The 13,642-nt window shown below is 39.3% G+C and overlaps 1 protein-coding gene across 1 annotated transcript in view; it reads right to left on the bottom strand.

Moving 5' to 3' along the window:
* The window catches only part of FAM81B (family with sequence similarity 81 member B), a 54,411-nt gene extending 41,320 nt beyond the window's left edge, over positions 1-13,091 (bottom strand). The window contains exons 1-3 of the mRNA XM_047072314.1: positions 13,049-13,091; positions 12,282-12,379; positions 8,638-8,702 (exon numbers count right to left, since the gene is read on the bottom strand). Of these exons, the coding sequence (XP_046928270.1) occupies positions 8,638-8,702; positions 12,282-12,379; positions 13,049-13,058 (173 nt within the window). The 5' untranslated portion in view covers positions 13,059-13,091. The remainder of the gene's footprint in view (positions 1-8,637; positions 8,703-12,281; positions 12,380-13,048) is intronic.
* Between the last annotated feature and the right edge of the window lie 551 nt (positions 13,092-13,642).

Genomic DNA, 13,642 nt, shown 5'->3' with positions numbered 1-13,642 from the left:
TAAGTAAACACTTAGATGATTCTATGTCTTCTAGATATTGAAACCCATTTATTTATTTAAAACTGGTCATGTGAATCAGTGAGTGATTCTCAGTTTGTGATCAGTGAGTGATAAGGCAGAATATATAAAGTGCTGAGGTGTGAAATAGAGAATATGAGCTCTCAAGTTATATGGAGAGTCAGAAGCAATTTAGCAAGGTGGTAGGCAAGATAGACTGATGACAGAACACAGGTTCCACCACTGACCAACCAAGTGTTTCAATTAATTCATCCTTGAATGGGGCTAACAGGCCTACTTCACTGTGTGGTTGTAAATACAGAGATAACATGTGAGAAGCATGTGGTAGGGGCGGCAAAACCAATGCAGCCCAGGGTTATGGGGAGCCCCCGTTCACTCACTCTTTGGGTGTGCTATTTATTGGCTGGTGTCAAGATTGTGTCCAGAAAGAACTTGAGGAATCAGACCTAAGGTGGCAGAGAGACCAGTGGAACAAAGCTGCCACCTCTGCTCAGACGCCAGTCTGTGGTCCCATTTGCCATGATTGGCCTCAATGATGTTGCTATTTGGCACATGGAAGGAACCCGGTAAGGAGGGCAGCACCTAGTGTTATGCAAATGTATTTTCCTGCAACAATAGGGACATTAAGTGACTTATATAAGTGATAGATATATAGTTTCCTTTAGTTTGTAAAATTTATTTTTAGAAGTTATTTTATATTTAAGTGGAAAGCATTCCTTTTTGTGCCTAAGGTTTACTATAAATTGGGGGTTTTATTATTTTTTATTAATAAAAAATGCTTAGTGAAGCATTAAAGATGAAGCTTAATGATGCTTAATGAAGCACAAAATAATGCTGTTTCATTCTATTTACACGATTCCTGCAAGATAAACACAGAGCTTATATATTTTTCCATTTCCATTACCATAACAAAAGAGAATATCATGGGGGTGCCTGGGTGAATCAGTCGGTTAAGTGTCCAACTCTTGATTTTGGCTCAGGTCATGATCTCTCAGTTTGTGAGTTTGAGCCCCGCATTGGGCTCCACGGTGTGGAGCCTGCTTGGGATTCTCTCTTTGTCTCTCTCTCTCTCTCTCTGCCCCTCTCCCATGCGCATGTGTGTGTGTGTGTGCACTCTCTCTCTCAAAAATAACTTAAAAAAAGAGAATGTTATTTTGCAATTGACTTTCTAAATCAACAACTGGAAAGACACACGTATGAACAGTCTCAGTCTTCTAAGAGAGTTTCCTGATACCATTTTTCAAAGATCATCCAAATGGTTAAAAACTGAGTAACAAGATGTGGTCACTCTAATTTTCAGTAAATTAAAAAAAAAAAAAAAAGAAAGCACTGTTTTATTAGTGTATTGTATCAGTGGGACTTACATCTAAATTTAACTGTGAAAGGAAAGAAATGACTGAATATTCCAGACTCGTCCAGATGGAGTTACTAAGCACAGGAGAAAGAATTCCCAGGGGGCCTTTTCAGAGAGATATTTGGGCTTTACATAAATCATTGATTATGTAGCTGACAACTGAATCTGAACAGATTTTCCACAAACTCTGAGTTCTGTTTCTCTGTGATTCGGTGTGACTTGTACCAGCTGTGCTGTTGCTGGCAGAGTCATCCGTACCTAGAGCCTCTCACTTCTCTGCCTGTTCTGTTCTTGTGAATCGAGCACTAAATTTACTTAGGAGATTCTGATAACTATTTTGTCAGCCTGTAATACTCAAGATGCAGAAATTTGAAAATTTGAGTTCTTTTCTAGAACAATGAAGCGTATAACTGAAAAAAATTTTCATTTTTGGGAGATCTTCTATGCCTAGTTCCATTCTCAGTGCATACAGTCCTGCAACACACACAACACACACACACGTGAAGTGAAATTTTAGAGAACATTTTGATGCCTCACAAAAATAACCTGTAAGTTTATGGAACAATGAAATTGAAAAAAATATTTTCCGTAGTTTCTCTGTTGCTTATTTCTAACCACCCTGGCGAATGGATTTTGGCAGCTAGACAAGCCTCCATTGCTAGGTTTTACACAAGACTGAATGCTTTAGGATTGAGATGGAGGCAACTCCAGGTTCATGGGTACAGGTGGGGAAGAGGCAGACCAAAGCCAATAGGGTTGTGCCAGCATGAGGTCTGCCTAAAGGAGCCTGGAGGAGAGGACTCTAAATAAGGACATGGCCAAGAGAGACTGGAGAAGGAGACTGGTTGTAGATAATTTCTAGCAAAACAGTTACATGCTATATGAGGCAAACACTTTGTTAGTAAAATTTTCATTAAAATTACAGAATTAATGATGCACCTATTGTGATTGGCTTCCTTGTGGGAGGCATTCAGTTGGCAAGTGTTCCAGAGTCTCTGTGTGAATGAGGGCATGATGAGTTATACTTACAGGCAAAGTGTATGTAAACTGCTCTAGCAAGTAGTTTTGATGATATTTGGAGTTCTTACAGCATTTTGTAGTTATTTTGTGACACTTTTCCATATTGCCTTGCTATTTTGGGGATGTACGTGTTATTTATGTCAGTCTCCTGGGTAAAGAATACCGTATTTGGAGTCAGAAGACCAGGGTTCAAGGGCTGTCTCTGCCACTTATTATCTTTAACCTTTCTTAGGTTGTCCAGAGGAGAGATCTTTGTGTCCTGTGGAGATCATGACTCCTGCCCTACCAATTGACTGAAGGATATCAATTTACTTAATGTACTTGAAGTGCTTTGCAACGTCTATAAGTGTCATATACAAATGTTCTTACTATAATTATTAGTAATTATTAGATGGAATCATGGGCTGAATTGTATCCCCACAAGGAGATATGTTGAAGTCCTAATTCTTAGTACCTCAAAATGTGATCTTATTTGGAAGTAAGGTCATTGCAGATGTAATTAGTTAAGATGAGGTCATAGGGGGGAGGGTGGGGCCATAATCCAATATGACTGATGCCCTTATAAGAAAATGGCTATGTAAAAATGGAGACATATGGAGAATACCATGTAAAAATGGTGGTAGAAATTGAAGTGGTGTATCTAGAAGTCAAGGAACACCAGCAATCACCAGCTGTCACCAGAAGCTAAGAGAGAGGAATGAAAAAAACTCTTCCTCAGAGCCCTCAGAAAAAAACAACCCTGATAACACCTTGGTTTTAGACTTCTAACCTCTAGAAATGTGAGGCAATAAATATCTGTTGTTTTAACCTTCCCAGTTTATGATACTGTGTTATGGAAGCCCTAGGAAACTAATACAGATGGTAAGTTATTTAAGGGGAGTTCCTAGCCATGGAGAAATGTAAGGAATTTATTATTACACAGTCTTATTTTTATATAATGCTCATAGTTTACATGTCATTTAAACAATTTTTTTAAGTTTATTTATTTATTTTTGAAAGAGAGATAGAGAGGACAAGTTGGGGAGGGGCAGAGAGAAGGAGAGACACAATCCCAAGCAGTTTCCGCACCATCCCCCCGATGGGGGGCTTGCTCTCACGAACTGTGAGATCATGACCTGAGCTGAGATCAAGAGTTGGATGCTTAACAGACTGTGCCACTCAGGTGCCCCTGACGTGTCATTTTTATATACATCATTTCATTTCATCCCCACAACTACCCCCATGGCATAGGTAAAATTTTTCTCAATTCAGATGGAAACTGAGACTTGGAGATTGTCAGTCACTCAGCTGGGAAATATTTTAATTTGCTTCTTTGACTCTTTCCTACATCACAGCAGCTTTGCTTAAACTACTTAGTAGCTCTTCCTGTTATATTGTGTTACCTCAGAATACATTATGTAATTACCAGTTAACTTTCCTCTGCTTGGCTCACATCTCACTGTGGAATCCTAAGGATCCTCACTGAAGCCCAGAGGCTGGAGGGGCTCCCTCTCTGCTCTAGAGAACTGAGTCTGGCTCAACCTGACCTCAGTGCATTTCTCAGACTTGAGCAGAAGCTCATAGGTGTGGCGGGAATCCAGGGGGCCTCCTGGGGTGGGAGGGAATGAACTTCACCTGGGCAGGCCCTGCCTTGAGCAATATGTGGGTGTTGTGGGTTGTGCCCAATTCCTGTAGCTGTGTCCACCTACAGCCAGAGTCTTGCCCATCACAGGTTGCGAGGCAGGCAGTGAGAAGATGCTAGAGAGGAATAAGAGACTGCACTGTGGCTGATGGCAGCACCTCCCAGACACAGATAGGATGCTGTGAGTCCAGGTTGGCCACTCCTCCCAGAGGGGCCTTAGTGGAGGAAGATCAGAAATCTATGGTTGAATCACATCTTCTATGGTCCAGGGATGGGCTGGAGGTTAAACATCTGTGTGTGTGTGTGTGTGTGTGTGTGTGTGTGTGTGTGTGTGTGTGTGTGTCTTGAGAGGATAGCTGGCAGGGAATGTGGATAGAGGGGTGGTTAAGAAAACAGGCTTTGGAATAACTTAGACATAGATTTCTGGATTAGAATCTTGGTTCTGTCATAGTATTATGTGCACTTGGACAAATATTTGACTCCTTTGAACCCCAGGGTCTTCATATTTAAAATAGTGACACTATGCTGCTGTTAGGGTTATTGAGAGGATTAAATGAGAAGATTAACATGGACTAAGAACTGGACTCTTTAACAACAAATATGGTCAGTGAGACCAGGGAGTTGTGCAGGGTGCAAGAGGATTTGCCAGATCATAAAAAACCTTGCTAATGAACCCAGAGTGCCCCATGTATCCCTTCCTTCCCAAGCTGCCCAGACTGTTTTGAGCTTTCTCACCTGGGAGCTGGTTGCCCTCAATGATGGATATGATGTTGCAAAACAACACCAGAAAGTCCTCCAACCTAAGATGACCTATCCCATAGAAAGCTCAACCAACAGTGTTTTGTCTTCCTTTCTTGTGTACTGTAATGTGAAATATCTATCATCATCTTGTACCAAACAAAGCAATGCATCACAATACAATAAAATGTCTGCCATGGTAGTAAGAGAAAACCTTGAAAATAAATACTTCACAGGCCCTGAATGCCATGTCCTACTCACAAGGAGAAATCATCAATCATGTATGCTTTTGCCTATTTCACTTAGAGTTTTATGTATCCCAATTTTAAATACCATTCTTTGGTTGTCAGCCAGACCCCTCATCTTCCAAAACTGTACTCCTGAGAGAATTTCTGAGATATGTACTGGACAACTCCTCCATAACAAACAACTTCATTTCCCTGGCTCAGGGGGCATGGTGGTTCAAGTTTATACTTCCCTCTTTTTTTTATTCCAGCCATCTTTGCCCCCTTGCCTTTTCAGCCACACCTCGGGAAGGTTCCTGTCTTGGAAACGTTACTCTTCCCACACATGTCCACATGGCCAACTCCCTCATCTCCTAGTTTTTGCTCACATCTGATGTCTCAGTGAGGCCTGCCCTGACAGGCTATCTAACAATGTGTGTCCCTTCCTCCTGCTAGAATGGAATCCCCGTGAGGGCAGGGATCTTTGTCTGTTTTGTTTGCTAATGACTATCTAAGTGCCTAACATAATGCCCAGCACATAATAAATGCTCAGTAAGTATTTGTTAAGTGAATAAAAGGTAATAACCAGTTTTAGAAGACCAAAGAATTTGAGGGATGGAAGAGACCTTAGAAATTATTGACTCAGTGTTAAGAATTTTTTTCCAGCAGTCAGTTGAAGAAAAATAAAAAGAGATTTATAGGCAGAATTTGTTTTTTTATTCAAAATTAAATCCCAAGGGGTAATAATCCATGTTCTTAAATCTTAGCCATTTGCCTTATTACATAAAAGAATGCTTATGAGAAATTATGGCCAGAGTTGAGAAAGTAGCACATAGAGGCAGCTTTCTGAGCTGCATCCTGGAAGTGAAATCTGGATTTGATTTTGAACACAGACAGCCCTTGGGACCCAGGCTGCTCATCATCACTTAAAACTCCACCCCATTTTAGAGAAGAGGCAGAGATTGCCCACAAAGAAAAGGCATTTCCTTTTTCTCAAGGTCCCATAGCTAATTAATTAGAGGCAGATTCAAGAGCGGACCTGAGGCGCCTGGCCTCAATGCGGTGATCCTTCCACCAGCAGGGACAAAAAGAAGAAAAAGGAAAAAAAGGCTTTGGTGCTTTCCTGTTCAATGAAGCTTAAATGAGCATTGGCCACACGGCCACTGTGAATCCACGAACACATTGTGGAAATCAGAATTATTTACTGCCTTTAATATAATGTCACTGTACTTGTCCTATAAATGATTGCAAGCTTTCCGCCTCCCCCTGTTCCATGGATTATTAATATGACCTAATATTTAACAAGTACTATAATGTGTGGGTGTTGTTCCAACTGCTTGAGGCTGGGAAGAGCGTTGTCAGTGCTTGGTCTGCCAGGTCTTTTAATGTGCATGTCTCTAGACAAACCTTTTTCATAGGGTATGTATTACCCATTTTATTGCTCATTCTCACTTTTTTGGGGCTGTTATTATTGGTTTCGTTGTGTTTTCTTTTTCAGTATTTCCTATAAATATTCCCATATAGATTTATAAGGCAGAACCTCTGAGAATATGTAATATAGATTCTGGTAGCTTAAGTTCATAATGACTTTTGCTTCTGTTATTACCCTCTCTGCATATCAATAAATCTGTTGTCACTCAATGAATACTATGACTTGAAGGATGAAGCTATTTTTTGAATTGTTTTTGATGTTTATGTTTTTGGAGTTAGCATGTCAGTTTGAAGTACCTTCACTGATTATTGAAATGCCTGTGTGCCACCTTGCTTTTCCAGTTAATCAGCTACCCAGGAGTCTACTGCATGAGGCAGAGTCTTAAAGACTCAGCTGTTCCACTAGACTTTCCATTCAGTCTGTCCACTATGGTTCTGCAGGAATCAATATTCAATACTCCGTGATAGGCTACGACTGTAGGGGGGGAGATCAGAAAGCATAATATCCTATAGTCCCTGCGTTTCGGGAGCTTGCAGCCTGCTCTGGGAGATTAGAGGGGAAAGATCAAAACAAAACAAAACAAAACAAAAAAACCCAACCATCTCAGGTGGTACCTAGGAGTTATAGATATATGGCTTAGACCGCAAGAGAGGGGTTTTGGAGGAGATCAAGGGAGAAATGAATGTTGGCAACAGATAATCTTCATTATACTTTTGCTTTGAATTACATAATACTTCTCCCCTTTTGTCTTAATTTTAGTTTCTCTGGAATCCAAGAAAGGGCAAAATTTCCTTGAATTTCTTTGTAGGTTTGTCATTGTCTTCCAGGAATTTGTTCTGTCATCTCCTGGTATGTAGGTCAGCAGCCTGGGCTAAAGAAATCCAGTTGGGTTCATACTGGAATTTGACAGATCAGAAGAATGATTTCTATTTTCTATTTGTCATGTGTAGATTCAAGTAAGAATAAGTCTCCCATTCCTCCTTGGATGGCAAGTGTAGCTAATATGTCCCTGTAAAATAATTATTTTTATGCACACCACAATCATTGTCCTTAGCTCAGAAAAAATGTCACCTGTCCAAATACTGTATTTTTAAACATTAAAAAATCCTTTTCCCTTGTTTGGTTTCATTTTCCCTTGATTATGACCTTATTGTCACGTAAACAAGTACAAGTTATGGGCAGCATGAAAAGAGGGGCTGAAATATCGTGGTTGAACTCTGTGTGGTGTGTTCATTCGATTGGCAAAGGATCAGGGAAATCCTTCATGTGAACAGACTGTGACAAAAAATCAGTGAATTTAAAATGTTTGTCATCTTCAAAAATTGTTTATCATCTTCATTGTTAAAGGTAATTAAAAAAAATGAAAATTCAGTATTTAGACTTTTCTCATGTTGTTTGATCATTTCTTTTGTTTGATAATTTTTCTTCTTTGTCATAATGTATATTTTACGACCAGGATTTTTTAAAAACTATAGTGGGTCTAAGAGCTTCTAATCAAACCTCTTCATTTGGCAAATGAAAGAACTAAAGCCAAGACACATGATGGGCCTGACTGAGGTCATACAGACAATTAGTGCAAGTCCCGAGACTAAATCCCAAGTGTCCTAAAAGCATTAATTGTTGCATCAGACCAAATCTCCTGACATACAAAATAGAAAACAATTCAAACAAATATGCGTTGCCTCTGTGATCCCACCTTTACAAACTAGAGTTCTAGGATCTTTTGGACATTGCACTTTCATTAATAATATGTCCTATTTCCAAGTCCCCAGAGTAGACCCTCTTCTGCAGTCCTTCCCTGGATGAGCTCCAGGTGTGGCACTGGACAGCAGAAACAAAATTTTCTGATGATTAATTTAACATACTTACAAATTCTCTGAGTTTTAATCATGAAATTGTTAATAGATTTATTGATTTACTTTGAAAGTCATAGGTACCTGTATCAATCTTTTCATGTCACTCGTGTGGCATTATTCATAATCTATAGGAACCTATGGAAGTTATTTAAAGAGGAGGCTTTAAATAAATTAATAAAATAAAACTGGCTTGTTTTCTGAATCAGAAAGGAATAGCATAGAGAGGTTCATCTTCTGACATGATTTAATGCGTCTCTTCTGAAAGCAGAGAACTAGTTTAGATGAACTCAAACATCTCATTCAGGCACTTGAATCTCTAGCTGAATCATTAAATAGAGTAAGTAGTTAAAACACGTTGTAATTTACCAACTTACCTGTCAACATATTCAACTAGATCCGTAGAATTCTTAGCTGACATTATGGCTGGAGATATTCTTACCTAAAATAAAGGTCACGGGTTTAAAATGTATCATCATCTACTTTATACGGAAGTCTTATCCATATTATTTTTATATAAATATTTTAGTTTTAAACAAAATATATACCATAGACTATCAGCCCAGTTAAACTTGCACATGCCCCATCTGTGTTTCTGGAGACTAAAACCAAAGTCAAGTTCTGGAAAGATACTAGAGAGCTGCATTTCATAGATTGGTATCACAGTCAGAAAAACTTTTTAGACAAGTCAAACCATGAATTATTCTTAGAAAATTTTTAAAGTGAAATATCCAGTGATTATTGGCTGAGTTACTAAAGAAGTTCTCATGGAGTGAATTATTCCATCATACTAATTTCTGCGGGGAATCAGCTAATTTTCAAAAACAAACTCCAAAACTAGAAATCTGGTCTATCCAGATAACTTTGTTTTCTAGGAAACCTGGATGTCAGATTATTATAGTCAATGAGAAATAAAAGTAGAGCACAGTTATGTACATTACTTACTAGTATTAAGTAGAGCTGACTGTATGAACACTTACCTAATTCAATAACATGGTGCTACTAGAAAGAAAGTTCCACAGCATCAAAGTTCATAATATTGCAGCATTTCTGGGAGGAAAGAGTTCACCAAATGCACTCATTGTTTGGCATATGCTAAAACTGTTTTAAACTCTAATGTTCTTTATTTTTAAGATTAAAAACAGGACACAGATTTATGTTCATTTTGATAGCCCATCACTGAACTGGGTTCAATAGGGAGAGTATGAGTAGTATTCCACCTCTGCTTAAAACTTAAACAAAATATTTTCCTGGGATATTTTGTCTTGGTTTATATTATTGTATACTGTAATGGTGAACAGAGTAAAATTTAAGACCTATATACAGGAATCATTCGTTTTGCAAATGCCTAAGGAATTACCACGTCTTACTTCTTGATGTAGGGCCTAAGAGACTTAATTGGAAAGCTCTCCCCTCCAATAAAACTTAAAAAAAAAAAAGAAAAAAAAAGAAAGAAATGTATTATCAAGGAAGCTAATAAAGAATCCTGATGATAGGCTCTCCTGACCCTGCTGACTTGATATTGGTCAACCAGCACAGGCTCGAGGATGCTCAGAATGGAGCCAGTGATCGCCATGATAGTGCCGTAGGCCCTGCCTCCCCTTTGCTGAATGGAGTCTGCAATGGGTCTGATGGCCTGAAGCTGAGTCTTCCCCTAGAGGATGTATATACACTGATCCACAGGGCACTCAGGTATCCATGTTATGGAAACCATCCTAATTCCCTAGAGAACATGACTGGCCTTCTGCCCTGGTTTGTGTTTTGACTCCAGTTTTGAGCTGGAACAGCACTGGGTCCTGGGCTCCCGACCTGTGCCAGCTCTTCCTTTCTCACCTTGCCATGCCTGTCCTGGCCTGTGTGAGGGAGTCTGTGGTATTTCCTCAGCAACTGGCTGGTCCTGGGCCTTACATGTTTGGCACCTAGTAGTTCTTTCATTCCCTTTTGTGGGATGAAAGAGTCTGTGACTATTGTGTCCAAGGACACTAAATTACTGGTCTATTGTTTCCTTCCCCCTTCTCAAGTCAAACAATTAGATATATATCTTTTACTTTTATATTATTAATTTTTAAGTCTTATTTTGAAAACTGTAAATAGCATCCTCTTAAAAACACAACTCACATACTTTTAAAGTAATAAATGTTAAACCTGATAATGGAGGAGAATTTGGGAAAATATAGAAAAGTAAAAGTTACAGAAAAAAGAAATCTTATTGTAATTGTACTACTTACATAGAGCAAAAGTCATTAACATTGTGACATATGTTTCCTCTTTCTTCTCTGCAATTTTTGATGTATCTAAGGTAATATGTAAATTTCTATATCTTTGGTAATTGAATATAAGAGTCAGCTTTGTTTCATCCCTATTTCTACAAGCAAGAATGTAATTATATTAACAATTCTCAGGAACAACATGGGATTTTTTATGTGTGTCAGTTTTCATTGGCTTTATTAGAATACCTTAAAATGCTATGATCCTTTATGGCTTAATGGCCTATAAAATACTTTCACATAGGGGCGCCTGGGTGGTTCAGTGGGTTGAGCATCCGACTTCGGCTCAGGTCATGATCTCACGGTTGGTGGGTTCAGGCCCCACGTCAGGCTCTGTGCCGACAGCTCAGGGCCTGGAGCCTGCTTCGGATTCTGTGTCTCCCTCTCTCTCTGCTACTCCCCTGCTCACACTCTGTCTCTCTCTCAAAAATAAATAAAGATTGGGGCGCCTGGGTGGCGCAGTCGGTTAAGCGTCCGACTTCAGCCAGGTCACGATCTCGCATTCCGTGAGTTCGAGCCCCGTGTCAGGCTCTGGGCTGATGGCTCAGAGCCTGTTTCTGATTCTGTGTCTCCCTCTCTCTCTGCCCCTCCCCCGTTCATGCTCTGTCTCTCTCTGTCCCAAAAATAAATAAACGTTGAAAAAAAAATTAAAAAAAAAATAAAAATAAAAATAAATAAAGATTAAAAAATTAAAAAAAAAACTTTCACATATATGATGTCCTATAAGGTGGGAATCGTAGTTACTGAGATCCTACTTCATCACAGAAAAATTTAAAATGATTATTGTTTTTTTAAGTTTATTTATTTTGAGAGAGAGAGAGAAAGACAGTGTGAGAGAGTGTGAGTGGGGGAGGGGCAGGGAGAGAAGGAAGGAGAGACTGATAATCTCAAGCAGGCTCCACAAGGAGCCCCACATAGGTCTCAAACTCACGAACCCATGAGATCATGACCTGAGCCCAAACCAAGAGTCGGACCCTTGAACAACTGAGCTACCCAGGCACCCCTAAGATGATTATTTTTATAGGTGAGGAATGTGAGGATTAGAGAAATAGTGGACTTGCTCAAGATCCTATAGATGATGATAATAATTATATTACAGCTATTGATGGAGTCCCTTTTACTTGCTAAGCCCTTTTTCTTAGGGCTCATTCAAATCTCACATCTTTGTATGTTAGGCCTAATTAGCCCATTTTGTAGAAGAGGAAACAGAGAAGTTAAGTAACTGCTAAAAGTCACACAGCCTGGGTATGGTACAGCCTTCAGATACCAAAGATCAATGCTTGATATTGATATTGTGCTAGCTTTCCAGTGCTCTTTCTATCACAAGAGACTTCATCCATTGATGAGGGCTAAAACTACTGCTTCTTTGAATGTTCTTTTTCATTAATGACAAGTACCAATAAAAGAAACCTATTTAGCTCTTCTCTTTTTCATGTTAGAGATAAAGTCTGTATCTCGAATTTATCATAGTTTCTTTTGAATCTTTATAAAAAATAATTGTCAAATTTTGTTAACACCTAGCCCTGCCTGTTAAAAGTCAGTCCAATGAATGTATCCACAAATTGAGGCCCCTTTTCTTTTCAGCTTGTGCTGTCATCAGTCACTTTGTAAAAGCAGAACAAATAAGAAATATAGGTAGAGTGAAAAGAAAAACAACTCTTCTAGGACCCCTTAGAACTCTCTGAATAACGCTAAGCTTTAAAGAAGCTGAACAAAATATTCTATTTTTACTATGAATGTCTAAAAGTACTTGCTTTCTTTTCTTGGTCACTGACTGAGCCAGGAAGGTAGCCATCAGGTTCATTCCGCTGTTCCTCTGCAGTCAGAGAGGCATTTTTGTTTACATCTGTATCTAGGCAACCAAGAATGCTAAATTAGATCAGGAACTAAGGCAAGTGAATTTTTGCAGTGGTATTAATCTTCTCTTTAAAATTAAGGGCAGTTTCTGTACCTATGGCAAAAGTTCAGGGAGGCTTCTTTTTTTTTTTTAATGTTTATTTATTTTTGAGACACAAAGAGACAGAGCTCTAGCCAGGGAGGAGCAGAGAGAGAGAGGGGGAGACACAGAATTTGAAATAGGCTTAGGCTCTGAGCTGTCAGCACACAGCCTGACGCAGGGCTTAAACCCACTAACGGTGAGATCATGACCTGAACTGAAGTCGGCAGCTTAACCAACTGAGCCACCCAGGTGCCCCAAGGGATGCTTCTAATTGGTTTTACACCCTCCTCTTCTGTCCTCCCTTACATCATTTCTTCACCAGGCCCCCATCACACCCATAGTCAGCTACAAAAATTTATCATCCCAGGTACTTCCATTAGACATTTAGGAAATTTTGTTGAGACACACTCATTTAGATCAAACTGTTATGAAATAATGGGAAAAGATTTCTCACACTATTGTGCCCAAGCCACCCAGGGATCTTCCTTGGGATTTATTACTTTGCTTATATGTAATAAGAACTATAAGTAAGGTAGTAAAGAATGAGAATTTAGAGACCTTGGGTAATCGTGGGTTAAATACCTGCACTCATGATGCTTGATTTCCTGGCTTTATTTTTTGCTGATTTGATTTTTTTTTGTAAAGGGAGCAGAACTTTTTGTTTTGTCTTTCAGAAAGCCAGAGCACTAAGGAAACTGGATTACAATCTGACTAATGTCTTTATGTTTCCAGGGCATCTTCCTGGTGTGGCTCAGTAGCATGGTGACTGCAGGAAGGATCTGTGATGTCAATGGGGTTGACCCCCACACTTTAAGTCAAGCCCCCAGGGATTCAGAGCTTCAAGGGTTTTCAGTTAGTGCTCATTGTCATAAAATCACTAGGTCCTTCACCTCTTGGTCTCATTGGATGGGAAGTGGTTATTTTTAGGCTGACATTCACACCTTCCCCTGATTTCACCTTCCCATTTGATGGAAGACCAGTTTCCATCAAATTAGATAGACAAAGAGAATGAACTGCTGCCATACTCCCCAGTCTTCCTCCAAGTGTACTCATTCAGGAAGCTAACTCTTGTAGGCCACTAGGGGGAGTCTCACAAAAAATGCAGCAATAATGACGGGAGCGGTAGGTCCTGGCTTTAAACAAATTAAAATCTTGAGTTTTTTTGTTTTTTGCTTT

Source organism: Lynx rufus, unplaced genomic scaffold (genome assembly GCF_022079265.1).
Source record: "Lynx rufus isolate CCGP_SWC_20201006 ecotype Redwood Valley unplaced genomic scaffold, mLynRuf1.p SCAF_1, whole genome shotgun sequence".
Taxonomy (NCBI): domain Eukaryota; kingdom Metazoa; phylum Chordata; class Mammalia; order Carnivora; family Felidae; genus Lynx; species Lynx rufus.
Note: the sequence above shows the minus strand (reverse complement) of the source record. Positions and strands in the feature narration are given on the sequence as shown.